This window comes from Podarcis filfolensis (genome assembly GCF_964270895.1).
Source record: "Podarcis filfolensis genome assembly, chromosome: 1".
In the NCBI taxonomy this organism is placed as follows: domain Eukaryota; kingdom Metazoa; phylum Chordata; class Lepidosauria; order Squamata; family Lacertidae; genus Podarcis; species Podarcis filfolensis.
In genome coordinates this window covers 135025452-135043725 of record NC_139604.1, presented here as the reverse complement: position 1 = coordinate 135043725, position 18274 = coordinate 135025452, and the positions used below count along the sequence as shown (strand labels likewise).

Here is an 18274-nt window from a genome sequence, read left to right as displayed (position 1 = left end):
CTTGACTTCGTGACTCCTTGCTTCTTGATCCTCGGACCCCTGACTTCGTGACTCCTTGCTTCTTGATCCTCGGACCCCTGACTTCTTGACTCCTTGCTTCTTGATCCTCGGACCCTTGACTTTGTGACTCCTTGCTTCTTGATCCTCGGACCCTTGACTTTGTGACTCCTTGCTTCTTGATCCTCGGACCCTTGACTTTGTGACTCCTTGCTTCTTGATCCTCGGACCCCTGACTTCGTGACTCCCTATTCTTGATCCTCGGACCCCTGACTTCGTGTCTCCTTGCTTCTTGATCCTCGGACCCCTGACTTTGTGACTCCTTGCTTCTTGATCCTCGGACCCCTGACTTCGTGACTCCTTGCTTCTTGATCCTCGGACCCCTGACTTCGTGACTCCTTGCTTCTTGATCCTCGGACCCCTGACTTCGTGACTCCTTGCTTCTTGATCCTCGGACCCCTGACTTCGTGACTCCTTGCTTCTTGATCCTCGGACCCCTGACTTCGTGACTCCTTGCTTCTTGATCCTCGGACCCCTGACTTCGTGACTCCTTGCTTCTTGATCCTCGGACCCCTGACTTCGTGACTCCTTGCTTCTTGATCCTCGGACCCTTGACTTCGTGACTCCTTGCTTCTTGATCCTTGAACCTCGGCTTCTTGACTCCCGGCTCTCTGACCCTTGGACTCTTGGCTTCCTGGCTTCTAGACTCCCGTTGCTGCTCCCACCCCGCCATCTTGCTCCTGGTCCTGACGTCCCCTGCTGGGACTTCGATCGCCCGTGAACCAGACTGTGGCAGGGCCCTGGTCTGCCTCCATGGTCAGAGGTAGCCATGCTTCTGAACACCAGAAGCTTTCCTATTAGGCATAACAGGAATGGATATACCAGGGTCACAAAAGGAGGTATTTAAGTATGCAACTACAGCTGCACGAATATTGCTAGCACAACATTGGAAAGAAGGTGTCCCAGCTAAAGAAGTTTGGCAAGTTAAATTAATGGAATATGCTGAAATGGCAAAATTGACATTGAAACTAAGAGGAAGAGACAACAGTGAATTTAAAGAAGATTGGAAGGACTTTATTGCATATATGCAGAGGTGATGTACACAGGTCAAAACATTGGCAGGATTCAAGAAATACTTGTAATGATATTATGAATAGACAATAAGTAATTTCAATGATTTTTTAATTTGAAATGGACATGCGGTATGATGATAAACAATGGCACCAGGGAAGGGACTAGGGGGGAGTCAATTCTTTTCTTTTTTCTTTATGCTATGTACTACTGTTGTTTTTTTTATTTTTGGGAAATTAATAAAATATTATATATAAAATAGAAGAGGTGGCAATGCTTCTGAACACCAGTTTCTGGGAGCCGCAGAACTGGAGAGGGCTCTTAGGCTTGGATCCTGCTTGCGGGTTCCCCACGGAAGCATCTGGTCAAGTACTGACAGAACAGGATGCTCGAATCCTGCATTGCTACCCGTCCGGCAGCTCCAGAGTGAGTGCCAGGAACCAAAGCAGCCCCAACCACCCTCAGCCAGCCAGTTAGCAACTGTGCCCCTAATAATAATTTAAAAACCTCCCTAAACAGGGCTGCCTTCAGATGTCTTCTAAAAGTCAGATTGTTTTATTTCCTTGACATCTGATGGGAGGGCGTTCCACAGGGCAAGATGGCGGGGTGGGAGCAGGAACGGAGGTCCAGAAGCCAGGAAGCCAAGAGTCCGAGGGCCAGAGAGCCGGGAGTCAAATTTGAAATGGACATGCGGTATGATGATAAACAATGGCACTAGGGGGAAGTCAATTCTTTTCTTTTTTCTTTATGCTCTGTACTTTTGTTGTTTTTTATTTTTGGGAAATTAATAAAATATTATATATAAAATAGAAGAGGCAGCTCCACAGTGGGCGCCACCACCGAGAAGGCCCTCTGCCTGGCCCATCTCTCCCCCTCCCCAGTAGTCTGGCTTGACCTGGTTTGGGAAGGCAGGTGGGGTCAAGACTGCCAGCTGGTCCTCTCAACTCCTCTCCGGGAATATTAGGCACAGAGAACTGGCAAGTGAAGCCCCCTGCCCTTGCCTTGACAGCAGCAGCAGCAGAAACTTTTTAAGAAACAAAAGTCCATCACGAATTCTATAGGCTTCAGCACCCCGCTGCCACATCGCTGCCTTCAGAACCTCGGGAAACAGCGCGGCGACAATCCAGAGCAAATATAGTATATAATATAGAGAAATCTGGTTTTGCTTCTTGCCCAAAGGAGGCCCTTTAGAGTAGAAATACACATCAAGATGGTAAAGGAGTGAGCAAAAAAAACATTATGTTAAGTAATCAGGGTTTATAATTGCTTTCCCTTTTTTATAGTGACTCATCAAAAACCCTTACAATGAAATCTGGCCTTTAAAGCATCTCTTAACATATTATAATTTATATTTACTAGTTGTCCTACAAAATAATTTGTCTAGGTTATGCACGTCATTTATCATTTGCAACAAAGGGTTATATGAATGATAAATGACGTACTAACCTAGCCAAATTATTTTATGGGACAAGAAATGGATGTAAATAGTAGTAATATAGATACACTTCAAAGGCCCATCTTTAATTAATTTGGGTCTTTGAAGTGTATCTATAATATTATTATTATAGGTTTGTATGTTTCCAATCATTGCTTGTAATTGTCCCTGCTGCTCATTATGGAACACAACGTGAGAAAAATCCCTGAGGCATGTTTGAAAATGCCCCTCTCCGCAGGGACCCGGTGGGGCTGAGAAGAGACGCTCCTTTGAGTCCATCGCTGCCCATCCCAGCATCAACTAGTCCACACAGGAGGCCACATTAAGCACATTAAGAGATGGAGAGGAAGAGCCACGCTGTGGCAGAGCAGCTCCTTAACCGGCAGAAGGAACCAGGCTCATTCTCTGGTGGCATCTCCCGGCAGGATGGAAGAGACCCGTACAGTCTGAAATTCCAGAGATCGTCTGCCAGTATGCGTGGACCAGTGGGTCCCCCTGCACCCCCCACCTGGGGCTCACTTGGTGGACTGCTGTAGATAGATATGGGATGGTTTTTAATTGTATTTTTAGACACACCGCAGACCACGTGTATGTATAGCTGCTAGACTGGTCTAATAATAATAATAATAATAATTTATTTATACCCCGCCCATCTGGCTGGGTTTCCCCAGCCGCTCTGGGTGGCCTCTAACAGAATATTAAAATACAATAGTCTATTAAACATTAAAAACTTCCCTAAACAGGGTTGCCTTCAGATGTCTTCTAAATGTCATATAGTTCTTTGACATCTGATGGGAGGGCATTACACAGGGCGGGTGCCACTACCGAGAAGGCCCTCTGCCTGGTTCCCTGTAACTTGGCTTCTCACAGTGAGGGAACCGCCAGAAGGCCCTCGGTGCTAGACCTCAGCTCTGGGCAGAACGATGGGGGTGGAGACGCTCCTCCAGGTATGCTGGGCCAAGGCCGTTTAGGGCATCAAAGGTCAGCACCAACACTTTGAATTGTGCTTAGAAACGTACTGGGAGCCAGTGTAGGTCTTTCAAGACTGGTGTTATGTGCTCTCAGCGGCCGCTCCCAGTCACCAGTCTAGATGCCACAACCCCTGGGAAAACGCACACTTCACTGCTGAACTGGAGAAAGGTGCATTTGTTTTTCTGCGTGTTGATGTTTGCTCCAATTCAGTGCTAAACAGGTCTTCCTGGGGAAAGTGGTGGTGCAGATGGAAAAGTGCTCTCCACGTAGGCCAGAGCTTTCCAAACTGCGCGTCGCAACACGTTCGTGCTTCGGCGTCTAGGTGTGTCGTGTGAACGCTCTCTACTCTCCTCCCGGGGCTGGACAGGGGTGAGTTTAACCTCTGGATTTCTAGTAAAACTGAATGACTGTGTGACGAAATGACGCATGTCTAAAAAGTGTGTCGGCAACATGAAAAGTTTGAAAAGCTTCGATGTGGGCTATGCTCTGCGTCCTGTTGAGGCAGCCATGCTTCCGAATGCCAGTTGATGGAAACCACTGGAAGGAAAAGGACTCTCAAGCTCAGATCCTGTTTGCGGCTTTCCCATAATAGGCACCTGGGTTGGCCGCTGTGAGAACAGGATGCTGGACTGGATGGACCATAGGCCTGATCCAGAAATTTATGGGTCAGAGGCTCCCAAATATGCTAGAGAAATGCATGGAGAAGGGAGGTCAGTCAGTGGCTACTAGGTAAAGGTAAAGGGACCCCTGACCGTTAGGTCCAGTCGTGACCAACTCTGGGGTTGCAGCGCTCATCTCGCTTTGCTGGCCGAGGGAGCCGGCATACAGCTTCCGGGTCATGTGGCCAGCATGACTAAGCCGCTTCTGGCGAACCAGAGCAGCACACGAAAACGCTGTTTACCTTCCTGCCGGAGCGGTACCTATCTACTTGCACTTTGACATGCTTTTGAACTGCTAGGTTGGCAGGAGCAAGGACCAAGCAACGGGAGCTCACCCCGTCACGGGGCTTCGAACCGCCGACCTTCTGATCGGCAAGTCCTAGGCTCTGTGGTTTAACCCACAGTGCCACCTGCGTCCCTAGTGGCTACGAGTCACAACTAAATGGAACCTCCATTATCAGGAACAGCATATCTGGTTGATGCCGGGGACTGAGACGTGTTCTGCATGCAGAAGGGGCCCAGGCTCAGCCTTTGACCTCCATAGGCCAGGACCCCCCATGTGGTAGCCTCCTGACATCTTAAGACTACAACTCCCAGCAGCCTCAGCATCACGTGGGTGTGCAATGCGGGGAGGAGGTAGCAGCATGGCTCAGAACTGTCCTCCAAAGCACCTGAAGGGCACCAGGTCTGGGGAGGTAAGGCTGGAGTAGACGATTGTGGCCTCATCCGTATAAAGGCAGAGCCATGAATCCATTGTTTAGGTTCAGCTGGCTACAGCTATGGGTGCAGTCTGTTCTTCCGAGGGGGCAGCGTTCCTCTCTGCGGCAGCGAGGGGCTGTGGAAGGACTGGTTGCTATTTGTTTTAGGACGACCTTGATTACATTCCCTTTGATGTGTATTTCGAGCCTCCCTTCGGACCAGCTCAGCGTCACAGGGCCACTCGGATTGTTTGCTCCAGCGGAAAAGCATCTCCTCCCCTCGCACTGCAGAGACGCAAGAGGAACAAGATGTGGCAGCACAGCTGCCGGACATTTATCTGAATGCCAGTCCCCAGAGAAGCCGGCGCTTGGGGGGCTCCTTTTATAGCTCAAGTGAAAACACTCCACTCAAGTGTGCGTGGGCTTCCGTTTAAAAATGGAGCAGGGCAGATTCAGCAGCAAAACGAGAGGCAACATTTTAATCTGGGGCCTTAAAGCATGTCTCTGCTAATGCTGGTACTCACATTTATTTTTCACTTCAACTCGTCCAGCTATTTTAATCTTTTTACACACACTGCTAGCAAGATGACAAATGAGCTTGGGAAATCAGAGTGGGCGACACGTGGGGTTGGACTAGATGACCCTTAGGATCCCTTCCAACTCTACAATTCTATGATAAAAGGCGTGAGCTTCAGGATGTTGGGGGATGAACATCACCCAGGAAGTTCCCTAACTTATCAAAGATTTAAGTCATTTGTGTCATTCATTTAGAGAGGTGTGCAAAAAAAGGTAGCAGACCCCTGGATTGTTAAATCCAGTCTAATTCAACTATGGGGTGCAGCGCTCAACTTGCCCTTCGGGCTGAGGGAGCCGGTGTTTGTCCATAGACAGCTTTTCCGGGTCATGTCGCCAGCAGGACTAAACCGCTTCTGCAGCAACGGGACACCTTGACAATTGCCAGAGTGCATGGAAATGCTGATTAATTTCCTGCCGCAGTGGTACCTATTTATCTAGTCACACTGGTGGGCTTTTGAACTGCTAGGTTGGCAGAAGCTGGGACAGAGCAACGGGAGCTCACCCTGTCATGCGGATTCAAACTGCTGACTTTCCTATCAGCAAGTGCACAAGGCTCAGTGGTTTAGAGCACAGCGCCACCCGTTCCCTCTGCTGTGCAAAAACAAACACATGCATGCAAAACTGAGTGGTACAGCAGTTAAGGGAGTGTCAGACTAGGACCTGATAGAGACCAGGGTTCCAATCCCCACTCAGACATGAAGCTCACTCCCAGGGTTGCTGTGGGAATAAAATGGGGAGGAGAACCACATATGCCACCTTGAGCTGCTTGGAGAAAAAGTATAAATGCCGTATAAACAACCAACCAACAGTAATCTCACCAGTAGAGAGACACGCTGTCACCTCTGTAAAACGAAACTCTGGGCAGGAAGTTTGTGATCAGAGCAGAGCCTCCAAGATGGGGCGTGAGGGAGAAACAGCTGTGTTCTAACTGTTCAACTGAGCAGCAGGCTTTATTTCACTGACTAGATTCTGCACTGTCCAAAGGAAGAGTGTGGACAGGGAATGTTGGTTAAGTGTCTACTGTTAATTATTAGGTTTTGGGGCAGGGGGAGATACACCATTTTAGAGCTGCTCCAGTTCATTTGAGACACCTCGGAGGGAGACTCTGGCTGCCACCCCCAAAGACCACAAGGTACAGATACAAGTTTCCTACATGTCTGTTATTTTATTACTTGGAAACGATTTCCCAGGAAGGACCAAGGCATCTAGTCAACTGCAAAGACAACATTCACTCAACAACTGAGAACAGCAAACATGCTTCAGTTACTGCGCCTTGGACCATGAACTAGTCTTTCGTGTCCAAAGTCACTTCTGCAGTAACTCAGACCTAAACTTAGTTCCTGCAAGTGCTGCCTGGTCGCGTCAGGAAAGGCTCCCTCATTTTTCAGAGCTGGAATGCATTCAGGTCAGCTGCCTTGGCCACGACTGCGCCAGGGGGAAAAGGAAGCGGGTGCAAATGTCCCACCCAAGGAGCGCTGTTTGTTTAAGTCAGAAACCAGGAATGTCCTTCCTCAAGCAAATGGCAGGACCCCCTTTTTTGCACTTCCTCTCTCGGGGGCCATGTGCCAACAGTTTAAAATATATATTTTTAAAAAATCTCCCACACCAACTAGGGCTTCAAAAGTTGTGGTTCAGGCAGAGAAATGTTATGGGATGCAACTGAGCCGTCTTCTGTGGCAAAGGAGAAGCAAGCAGGCGCACACACCTGCCGATGCCTCCATCTGCCACCCCCAACTGCTACATAAAGGCAGCCTTGGCCAACCTGGGGCCCACCTCAGTGTTTTGGACTACAACTCCTATCATCCCCTGCCATCAAAGCAGTGCTGGCAGGGAATGATGGGAGTTCAAAACACCTGGAAGGCCCCAGGTGGGCCAAGGCTGGATACCTCCAGGGATACAGGAGTGGGGAAGAAGGCTGCTTACTGACCAGGAACTGACTCTGAAAACCTTATCTCCCCCCACCCACCCCAAAGCCTGCAATATTTTTTACGCATGAAAACACAACGCAAAAAGGAAAACAACAACAGCAACAACGGGGCAGAGGGCTTCTTGAACACGGCATGAAGCCGGAGATCCAAGGCAGACAACTAGGAACTGGGGCAGTCCAAGGCCCACTGAAAGTGGAACTTACTGAAAGCTTTAGAAGGTTTAAAAACAGCATTACTCTAAAGAACCAGCCTTGGCTGACCTGGGACCGACCACCTTCAACCGAAACACACATTTGGAAACCTAAGCTCTCAATCATTTCACCATATATTTGAATGGTACTGAGGTTGCAGCCCACCTTAGATCAGGCCGTGACCAAGTGCTGGGTTCAAGGCTCTAAAGGGAGTTGGAGGCAATGGCAAGCCATTTTCAGAGACAGGCAGGACCTGGCTAAAGAGAGCGGCTGTCAGCCGTCTCAATGTTTCCCAAACGCATCGTTGGTCCTTTACAAGCACCATGCACCCTAAGATTTGGGAGAGATGCCTCAGGTTTTTTAGAAGCCGACTAGAGCTTTCATGTGTTCATTTAGATAAAACGAAACACCTATAAGGAAAAACTGCCTGGGATGGCTAAAAGCAGCCTAATCTTGAGCGTGAAATGCCCCTAGTCTGCTCTGTGAGGAAGCAATGAGGAAGTAAATACACTCAGGCTGTACTTAAAAGGGCAGAAAGCAAGCTGCTGGCCCCAAGGTGGAAAACCTTCAAGAGGAGAATGGTGTGCCCTGTAGAAAAAGAGCGAGTGGCCGCAGAGGAAGAGAGAGACATAGAAATGCTAACTGCATTCACAGTGTCACTGGCCTTTGTGGTCTGCCACAGGAAGCAGCTCAAAGAGTCAAAGCCTCTTCTAGAATACTGTGAGGAGTAATAAACTTTCAGTTGAGGATAGAGATAGAAAAAAGGCACCTGGGCAGAGAAACCAAGGACTGAGCCAAGCCCTCAGAAAAACCTGCTAGAGCTCCTACCCTTAATTTTGCAATCTACTTACAAGTATTAGTTTGCAAGAACAAGTTAGAAGGTGACCGAACAGCTGACTTCACAACCTGCCTTTCCCCCTTGCATATGATTCGCATCCCTTAGCCTCAAAGTCAACAGTTTGGGACACGGCATCTCCCAACTCCTTCATGGGTTATAAAAGCAGGAGGAACAAGGGGGTGGGGTGGGGGGACTGTCACATAAAAGGGGGGAAGAAACAATACCCAGAGGCCAAGCAGAGGGCCAAAACTAACAAGCCAAGACAACCACTGTTACATTAGGCTGGGGGACAAAGGACTGTTTTTGGGGTGCCCAGAGGGTTTGGGGCTCCTTCCCAGTTGGAGAGCAGACCCCACCCAGGTCATCGACAAACGGCTTTGGAAGCACCCCTCGGTGGTTGTGCTGGGGGCAGCTGGCCAAGAGATGCAGGCCCCTTCCTGAGCATGCGAAATTAGCTACATCCTTCGAATCTCCCTGCTTATTTCAGAGGCCTGTTTCAGACACAGCTGCAGATTCCTTTTTTGCATTCTGAAGAGCGGAGCTCCTTTGAGAGGAGTCCCCTCTTGTTAGCACTGGAGGAGGAGAGCAGAGGGCACGTCTGAAGACTCCTCGTCCCGGACTGCCTCTGCATGACGAGGAAGGAACGCGTACACAGAGAAGCCTCATCGGGGACAGTTCAGGGAAACTTCCTCCAGCACTGCAGGCTGGCCATCAGAAACAACTCATTGGATACCGACAGAAAGCCGTATGTGTGACTTGCCCTTCTGCACTGCCCGGCCCAGCCCAAGGCTGCCACCTCCATTGCTTCACATATCAAACTTTATCAAAGACTGGCTAAATCAAAATGTGGTTGCGCACCCCCTGCCCGCACTTCAAACTGTTCCATGTCTGTTCTCTTGAAGGAGAGGAAAAGGAGGACTCCCTCTCCTTCCCCTTTGAATGTCAAGTAGTAACTCAGGAAATCCAGAAAGGGAGCCAGCTGGAATTAGTAGCTACGACTGCTCTGCTCCAGCGCGGGCAACAGGGTTTGCAGTACGCTGCCTCAGTGCATTCGGTGGTTCTCTGGGCTCCACCTCGGCATCAGAAAGATCATCTTCCTCCAGTCCTTCACCCGCTTTTTGCAAGAGCTGAGCAGACTCCGGTGGCTTTTCTGAAAAGAAAATATATTTTTACCTCTGGGCAACGATGACCTGCTCAGGCCTACAGGGGACCCAAGCTTGGATCTTTGCCCAAGTACTGGGACTTCCATTTTTCAAAACCACAAATAAACACCAGGAATTTCTGTTTCATTAATGGACCTGTCTTTTTACCAGCAACTTTAAGCAAAATGCACTAAAATTAATCACAGACATAAAAAGAAGCATTGAGGTAGTTTTCTTTTCGTTTTTGGAATGCTTTAAAAGTTTTGAAACCATTCTACAAGCCTTGGCAGAGTGAAACTAGTGTCCCAGACAAATGAATGTCCACCTCTGCCTAGACACTTCCATGGAAGGACAGCCCACCAGCTCCTGTGACTGTCTCTGATCTTTCACTGTTTGTCCCACAGCTCTAAACTATGAGGCAGTTTCTCCAAACAGCTCAGCCAAAATCTGCTTGCCTCAAATGTCCACCTACTGACTCCAGCCCTGGCCATTGGCACAGGGCAACTAAGGAGCCAAGCCATTATCCAGCAGCAATTATCACATCCATTTTGCAACTATGATTCTCATGCTGTATATGTGGAGCATGGGGTGTGTTTGAGTAAGGCCACTGTCAAGAAAAAGGTTCTTTCGCTTAGACCTCGGAAATGTTATTTCTTGGTAACTGGGATGAGCTCATCAGTCGGGAGCACCTTTGTCAACTTGTGCTACTGTGCTCCAAGACGGGAGACTGGGCCTGCCAAATGGGAATTGGCTTCAGCTCTGAGGACGTGAGTAAGCCTGAGTCCAGAAGCTTCTGGCTTCTCTAAGCCTTTCGATTGGCTCAGGGGGCAGCCCCTAGTTGCTATCCCTTTTGGCTCTGCGGTCAGCCACTGCCTTTGCCCCTTGGTGTCCGGCTTCCATGTTGTCCTGCTTACTTCTTCTACCTGTTTCTACCTGGGATACAGTATTTCCTGTGCTATGGAACATCAGCTTTTGGGTCCTTGCTCTCTGCTGGTGTTCTTCAGCTTGGATCCCCAGATGTTCTGGGACTACAACTCGCATCAACCTTAGTCAGGGATGACAGAAGATGCGATCCAACCTCAGTTTGCAACTCAAGACACGCAATAGGGCTTACTTTGATAATGGTGCTGCAGAGGTCTGTGCTTTTTGGAAGGGCAAATACAGTCTGCCAGAAATACCATTATCTGGAAAAGAAAAATTCCTTGTTTTAACACTGTATTATTGCTTCGTGTGTGATGTGAGATGTGACCTTCAAAGTTTCCAAGGCATATGAAAGCATCTACTTACAAGCCCCAAAAGGAGTCCTGAAAACAACGTTGCAAATGCAAAAATGGCATAGGACCCCCAGGCTGGGATGCCGAGGTTTTCTGTGAAATAGTTGTGGCAGTTCTACAAGAAAAGGAAGCTGGTTAGGGCAGAGGGTCACCAAACCTTTGGTGTGTGTGAATTTTTGAGCTAATGCCATCCCCTCCGATCACATATCCCCACCCACAAAACCCCCAGAAAGATAGAAATTGCACACTTTTCCAAGGGACCTGGGTATAAGACAGACCCAGCAGAACTACTCTTGAGCACAGAGAGGTGAATGAGGAAGTGGAAAGAGTGTCTCTCTTCCAACTTCCTCCTTCAGGTCTATGCACTTTTCTACGAAAGAAAGGATAACCTCCAGTAAAAGGGGAGGAGGGTCCAGAGACTTGATGGGCGGCAGGGGAAGACCTCCTCAAGGTGGCAGTTGTGCCCACAGGAGCTATACTGGCAACCCCTGGGTCACCAAGGTGGACGCTCAAGTGTCTCTGGTTCAAAGGGAGATTTGAAACACACACATACCCTGATCCACATAGATAGCTGGAACAAGGCAGACATGCTGCTCATCCTGCCAAAAAACAAAAAGCAGAAGAGATAAAACAAAGGCCTTTTCTGCGATCAAAGAAGGCAACAAAACACCAAGTGTTGTTCACTCCCGTTGGAGCACTAATGAAACCTTTGTTCGGAATGCCTGATGTTTTCTCTGCCATACTTGGGATTCTGACGCCGGATGTTTGCTAGAGAAAGTGCGCGTGCGGCACAACTGCAACATCCTTCTTGTCTCAAAATTCACTTTTTAACATTCTGTAACCTCCTCTGGACATGGTTTCCTTGGCTCTACCATCAATCTTTCTTCTCCTCACACAGAGTTAAAGGAGGCTTTTGACCAAGACCAGATTGATTAAATAGGCTGTAAAAAAGGCCCTAGTCTAGAGCACATGATTTTCATAATATGGTTATGGAGAAGGGTAATTTTTGCTGGGAAAGTTAGCAGCTTAAAGAAGCCTCTTTAAGCAGCCTGGCCTAGGCTGACCTGCAATTTCCACAAGGTGATACTGGTTTGACCACACTATCAATGCTGAAATAAGTAAGTTTATTAAGTAGTCTACCAAGACCCTCCAGCAATTTTCAAGGTGACTGAATATTTAAAAGAAATGATCTTAAGAGAAAATTCAGTCATTTGCATTTATTTATTGATTTTTGCAGAAGCCTATTAGGGAGGAGAAAGAGACTTTAATTGTCACTTACAGGAAGGAAGATGGACCAAACCATGAAGAAATGGGCTCAGTGGACTTCCACTCCTGGTCGCTAATGAAATTGATGAAATCCGTTTTAGTCCGTGGACCTTGGTATCGCCTGAATTCACCATCTTTACAGCTGATCAAAGGAAGAGTCCTGTCAGTAACTCAAAAATTCCACATATGTGAAACTATGGAGAAGACTGCTGGACTCGTATGCTAAGGCTGGGCGTTGGTACAAACACAAGAACTCATTGTCAGCTTTATTCCCCAAGGATTCTGGCATTCTCTCCTGCCCCCCCCCCCGCCCCCGTCCAAAGAATACAGAGAGAGCTGAAGTCCAGTATTATTGTTCCAATTAGAACTGGGGGTGAGGAATGAAGGACTCCCCCCACCCCAATAAAAAACCTGTCACATTTAATTAAGAGTACTTACTGGTAGATGGTGGGGAGTGCTGTTATGATAAACCGTCCACTCAGTCCTGCAGAAAGATCCAGAAGGAAAATCAGAGCTAAAAGTTTGTTAGAAGTAAGGGTTTTTTCTATGCTGTCCATATGTATTGCTGCTAAAGGCTTGTCAAGTCTTATTTTCCCAAATTGCACATATTTTGTGTAACCCTTGAACTGTGTACTCTTAAGCCTTCTACAACTCGCATAAGATACTCATATAGCAATCAGCTCTCCAACCCCACGTAACGTATGACCAATACTCGGACCCCAAATGGACAGGCCTTGCTCTACAAAAGCTATTCATCTTGAATAGTGGCTTGAATATTTTTGCAGCAGCAACACACACGCATGCATGCTAGCAGGACATAATTACGGTGGTGTACTGTTAGTTAATACAGTAGCAGGTTTTTAAAAAACACTTGTAATATTAAAGAGAATGTTTAAATTCAGAAAAAATTAAAGGTAAGGAAATCATTGACATGTATAAATTAAGATAACACAAAAGAACCAAGGGAGGGAGTGGGGGGAAGTCGAGGGATCTAAGTAATCCCAAAATATGAATTTATTATGGTGTGAAAATGTTTTATTTTCTATTTTGTGTGGTTTTTTCTTTTATGATGATGTGATGATAATGTTTAATTGTGAAAATTAATTTTAAAAATATTTTTTAAAGGTGGTGTACAGTGTTATCCATGTTAATATATATGGAGCATGCCATTTGACTATAATTACTTCAGTTTTACGCATGCTCTCCTTTGCAAATGTCTTGCTACCTATAGAACTTGTATACCTTGGAGAGGACTTCAGGGAGTGGACAGCCTGTACTGAGTGTTGGACAAACTTCCTGACTCAAACCAAGAGCATATCCCTCCTTCAAAGTGAAGCACTGCTATTTCTCATATTCTCATGGCAGAATCCCCTAAACCTTCTAAAGCGGCACAGGCTTCCCAGGACACACCTCAAAGCTACTGCTTTACATCATTAATAGTGTTCAAAGTAAAATTTAGCCCAGGCATAGGCAAATTCCGGCCCTCCAGAGATTTGGGACTACACTTCCCATCATCCCTAGCTAACAGGATCAGTGGTCAGGGATGATGGGAATTGTAGTCCCAAACATCTGGAGGGCCGGAGTTTGCCTATGCCTGATTTAGTCTAATCAACACAGATGTGTGGTACATGCATCTACTCTAATGCAACCAAAAATGTATTTTTGGTTTCTATGGAAGCCGCCCAGAGTGGCTGGGGAGGCCCAGCCAGATGGGCGGGGTATAAATAATAAATTATTATTATTATTATTATTATTATTATTATTATTATTATTATTATTACCTACTGTATCTGAACAAGTTAGAACATCCTTGTAAAATGAACTCTCAGAAGTTACTAACTAGCCTGTCATGGACTGGGGGCCTTGAAGTCCTGTGTAACGTGCAGGGGTCTCCCTTCAGATGTCAAGGAGATAAAGAAGTACAGAACGTTTAGAAGACATCTAAAGGCAGCCCTGTTTCGGGAAGTTTTTAATGCTTGATGTTTTACTATGCTTTATATATTCTGTAAGCCCAGAGTGGCTGGGGAAACACAGCCAGATGGGCAGGGTATAAATAATAAAAAAATTATTACTATTATCCTGCCCCCAGAAGTCCATTGTATTACTGTGGTGGCACAGAGGATGGATTTGGTTTCTGTGCTGAGACAGAGGAGGTCAGAGCACCTCACTCACCTGTGTGCAATTCCTTTTCACCTACAAGGTGAACGCTTTAATAAGAGAATGAATTACAAACATATACAGTAAACTATATCCCCTATGACAGAAGTACACCTTACCTGGCTGCTCTGTCACATCCACTTTTGCAATGTTAATTTCGAGATCCTCCCCCCATTCAGCAAAGCTCTCCCATTCTGGCTGTAAGTTCTGACAGGCAGGGCACCACGGAGCATAACTAGAAAAGAAAACTTACGTAAGCAACTACTGCGTGAGAAAACACAAATCCTCCTTTTGCCCTGCTAACGGTTATGCAGCTTTACACCACTTTTCTGGAAAGTTTCCTTTCCACAAAACCATCACCTTTTATAATATATTTTTAAGATCCAGTTCCCTGAAACACATTCACCATCCATGCCATGTCTACAGAGTACTAAAAGCACAACTTAAGAGAAAACTACTTACAGAAAAATGTATCGCAGCTGCTCACAACGCAAGATATGCTCTTTTGTTCAATACTGTTTTATGAGTTCATGGTTAAGAAAGGATTTGGAGTCAGCCTCCTGCATAGTCCACTGTCAGTGACATGATCCAGCGGTTCTCCTTTGGGAGGCAAAGACTTCCCTCTCTGCACTCTCCCAATAAGGGCTTACAGGAAAGAACCCGGAGCAGGGGGGTGGGGGGCTTGCAAGGCCTCAGAACGTATCCTTAGGCGATGAGATGAGTTCACAGCTGAGGGGAGAGGAGACAGCAATGCCAACATTCCCTGACTCAGCTTTTGGTGTTTCCAGCTAAAAGGACCTCAGGCTGCAAAAGACCTTGTCCTGCCTACGATCCTGCAAGAGCTACTGCTCTCCAGAGCTGAGAACTCTGGGTGGAACACCAGATTCTCCTCTTAGCAATGTAATGTAGCTGCATATACTCATTATTCTAGATTCAGGTAGGTAGCCATGTTGGTCTTGAAGCAGTCCAAATAAATACAAAAATTAAAAAATTGTCCAATAGCACCTTGTTGTTGTTGTTTAGTCGTTTAGTCGTGTCCGCTTCTTCGTGACCCCCTGGACCAGAGCACGCCAGGCACTCCTATCTTCCACTGCCTCCCGCAGTTTGGTCAAACTCATGCTGGTAGCTTTGAGAACACTGTCCAACCATCTCGTCCTCTTTCTGCCCTCCATCTTTCCCAGCATCAGGGTCTTTTCCAGGGAGCCTTCTCTTCTCATGAGGTGGCCAAAGTATTGGAGCCTCAGCTTCAGGATCAGTCCTTCCCGTGAGCACTCAGGGCTGATTTCCTTCAGAATGGAGAGGTTGGATCTTCTTGCAGTCCATGGGACTCTCAAGAGTCTCCGCCAGCACCATAATTCAAAAGCATCAATTCTTCAGCAATCAGCCTTCTTTATGGTCCAGCTCTCACTTCCATACATCACTACTGGGAAAACCATGGCTTCAACTATACGGACCTTTGTTGGCAAGGTGATGTCTCTGCTTTTTAAGCTGCTGTCTAGGTTTGTCATCGCTTTTCTCCCAAGAAGCAGGCGCCTTTTAATTTCGTGACTGCTGTCACCATCATGCACAGGTATCTGAAGTGTGCATGCACACATAAGCTTATATCCAGAACAAACTTAGTTGGTCTCTAAGGTGCTACTGGACAATTTTTTTAATATACTCATTATATCACTGAAGCCTGGCTTTATGATTAAGGATAATGAACAGTGAAAGTGTGTATATAACAAAGTAAGGGGGGAGGGTGGTGTTTCCTTGGTTCACATCTGGCTCTAGCAGCAAGAACAAAGTTGTTCAAAAATGCTCTAAGTTGTGCAACAGCAGGCTGTCAGTTCTCCCTCCTATGTCACTATGTTCGTGTATGTATTTCTCTTTGATGTAAGTTGCCTGATGACCTTCGGGTGACAAGGCAAAAACATTCCTCTTCTCCCCAGTCTTTGGCTACTTAAACAATTTGTGGCCTTTTAAACCCTGGGGAGGGGGATAGTGCTCTGTTTGTTAATATGTTACGTATTTTTGTGCTTTCATACTGCAAACCGCCCTGTGCTCCTTAGATGAAGGGAGCTATAGAAATCAAGTAGATGTATAAATAAATAAAAACATCATAAAATCAACCAAAGTAGCTGCTGGGCAACTGCGGATTTTAAAAAGGGCAAAGCTGTTTCAGTAACTCGCTGAAAACTCTTTGCAACTTTTGCAATCTTTGTGCATTTGAGGAAGTGGCTCGTGTGCTTGTTGCGTGCAGGGAATTTATAAATAGGACAGAAGAAGCACAACACAACGGTGGAGAGCGGGAAGGAAGTCAACTTAACGGCGGGGGGGCGGATTGTATCCGATCTGTTGTAATTTGGCTTGTTAAAAATTCGGAAAACTATCGTTAGTAGGATTGGAATAACACTTGTGGTTTAATGCTGAATTTTGGACGCAATGGAGAAAGAAAAGATCTGGATTATCGTAAAAGATACAGGGGGAAATGATTAACAAAGGACCCACAAAGGGGAGGAGGAGGGAAGTCCAGGAGATTCTTTGGAATCTCGTTTCTATGTTGGATATGTGACTGTAAACTTTTAATCTGAAAAGCCAAATAAATATATTTGCAAATAAATACAGAAAGGCAGAAAATTTCTCATTACAAGTCTTCCAACAACCCTGCTAGGGATGTCAATTGCTTGCAATAATCTTTCAAGTACCTTTCTGCATTTATTTAAATTTTGAGTAACTTTGTAATGAGTGCAATTAGAATTGGAAAACGTGCAAAATGCTGTGATATAAAGGTGAATTTTGATAGCCATGAGGCGGGAGGGAAGGAAGGAAGTCAATAGGTTCTAAAGAGCCAGGTGGTAAAGTGGATCATGATGATGTGAATGTATATAATTAAATGGAAAATTAATAAAATTATTTTATATATATATATATATATATATATATATATATATATATGGTGTGTGTGTATATACACACACACAGACACACACAGTGGTACCTCAGGTTAAGTACTTAATTCGTTCCGGAGGTCCGTTCTTAACCTGAAACTGTTCTTAACCTGAAGCACCACTTTAGCTAATGGGGCCTCCTGCTGCCGCTGCGCCGCTGGAGCACGATTTCTGTTCTCATCCTGAAGCAAAGTTCTTAATCTGAAGCACAATTTATGGGTTAGCGGAGTCTGTAACCTGAAGCGTATGTAACCTGAGATACCACTGTATAAAATAATAAGAAATTTTATAGGAAAAATTGAGTGTGTGTGTGTGTGTGTGTGTATGCATGTGCATATGTTTTTTTTTGAAAACTAATGAAAATAATTTGGCAAGGAAGATTTATTTAATCAAACCATTATAATAATAACAACAGGGCTATAAGAAGGGCGTCCCTCTTTCCCCTCGGGGAGGGTCCCCTGAGCATGCACAGAGCGCCCCTTCCCCCTCAGCCCCCCCCCCGGACTCACAACTCGACCATCCACTCTCCCTGCAGGAGGTCCCTCCACGACCCGTCGCTCAGCGCCCTCACTCGGCTCCTTCCCGCCCGCGCGGGCCCCGCCGCCACGAAGAGGAGCAGCAGGAAGAAGAGGAGGCGGCGGCGAGGCGGCGGCGGCGCTGAGGAGAACGGGAAGGCGCCGGGAGCCGCCATCTTGGCCCTCTCCACCGCGCATGTCACAAGGGAAGGCGGCCCCGCGGCATGCCGGGAAAAGCGGGCGGCGTCGACGGGCGCGGGGAGGGAGGGGGAGGGAGCTGGCTTGCGCATGCGCTGCCTTTCTCCCCTGCTGGCGGGCGGAGGTGGCTCCGCCCAGGCCCCGTAGTGGGACGGCGATTGGGCGACTGCGCCTCCGCGGCGAGCCAATGGCTGGCTGGGACAGAGGCCTGCCCCGCCCCTCCTGGCTGGGCTAGAAGCAGCCTCGGGTCCCCTTAGGATGACTCAGCGATTCTTCTCGCGTGACGTTGCATTTTATGTAAGAGGCGATTCGCATTGGGCGAGGGGAGAGAGACCGGGAAATGGAAACAAAAAAATTTTTTCCCTTCCAGTAGCAGCTTAAAGACCAACTAAGTTAGTTCTTGGTATGAGCTTTCCTGTGCATGCAC

The 18274-nt window shown here is 46.9% G+C and overlaps 1 protein-coding gene across 2 annotated transcripts; it reads right to left on the bottom strand.

The window, feature by feature from the left end:
• Positions 1 to 6553: 6553 nt before the first annotated feature.
• On the bottom strand, positions 6554 to 17892 carry TMX1 (thioredoxin related transmembrane protein 1). 2 transcript variants are annotated; one of them, XR_014549464.1, is made up of 9 exons: positions 17644 to 17884; positions 14324 to 14439; positions 12486 to 12531; positions 12061 to 12189; positions 11335 to 11380; positions 10795 to 10896; positions 10622 to 10691; positions 7307 to 9515; positions 6554 to 7170 (listed from the first exon to the last, which is right to left on the bottom strand). XR_014549464.1 is itself a non-coding variant. In XM_083619834.1 (8 exons), exons 1-8 carry the CDS (start codon positions 17823 to 17825, stop codon positions 9358 to 9360), a joined length of 849 nt encoding a protein of 282 aa, XP_083475960.1. In that variant the 5' UTR covers positions 17826 to 17892; the 3' UTR covers positions 6554 to 9357. The 2 variants fall into 2 exon arrangements, 1 of the variants encoding a protein (XP_083475960.1); XM_083619834.1 differs by having other exon boundaries at positions 6554 to 9515; positions 17644 to 17892.
• Between the last annotated feature and the right edge of the window lie 382 nt (positions 17893 to 18274).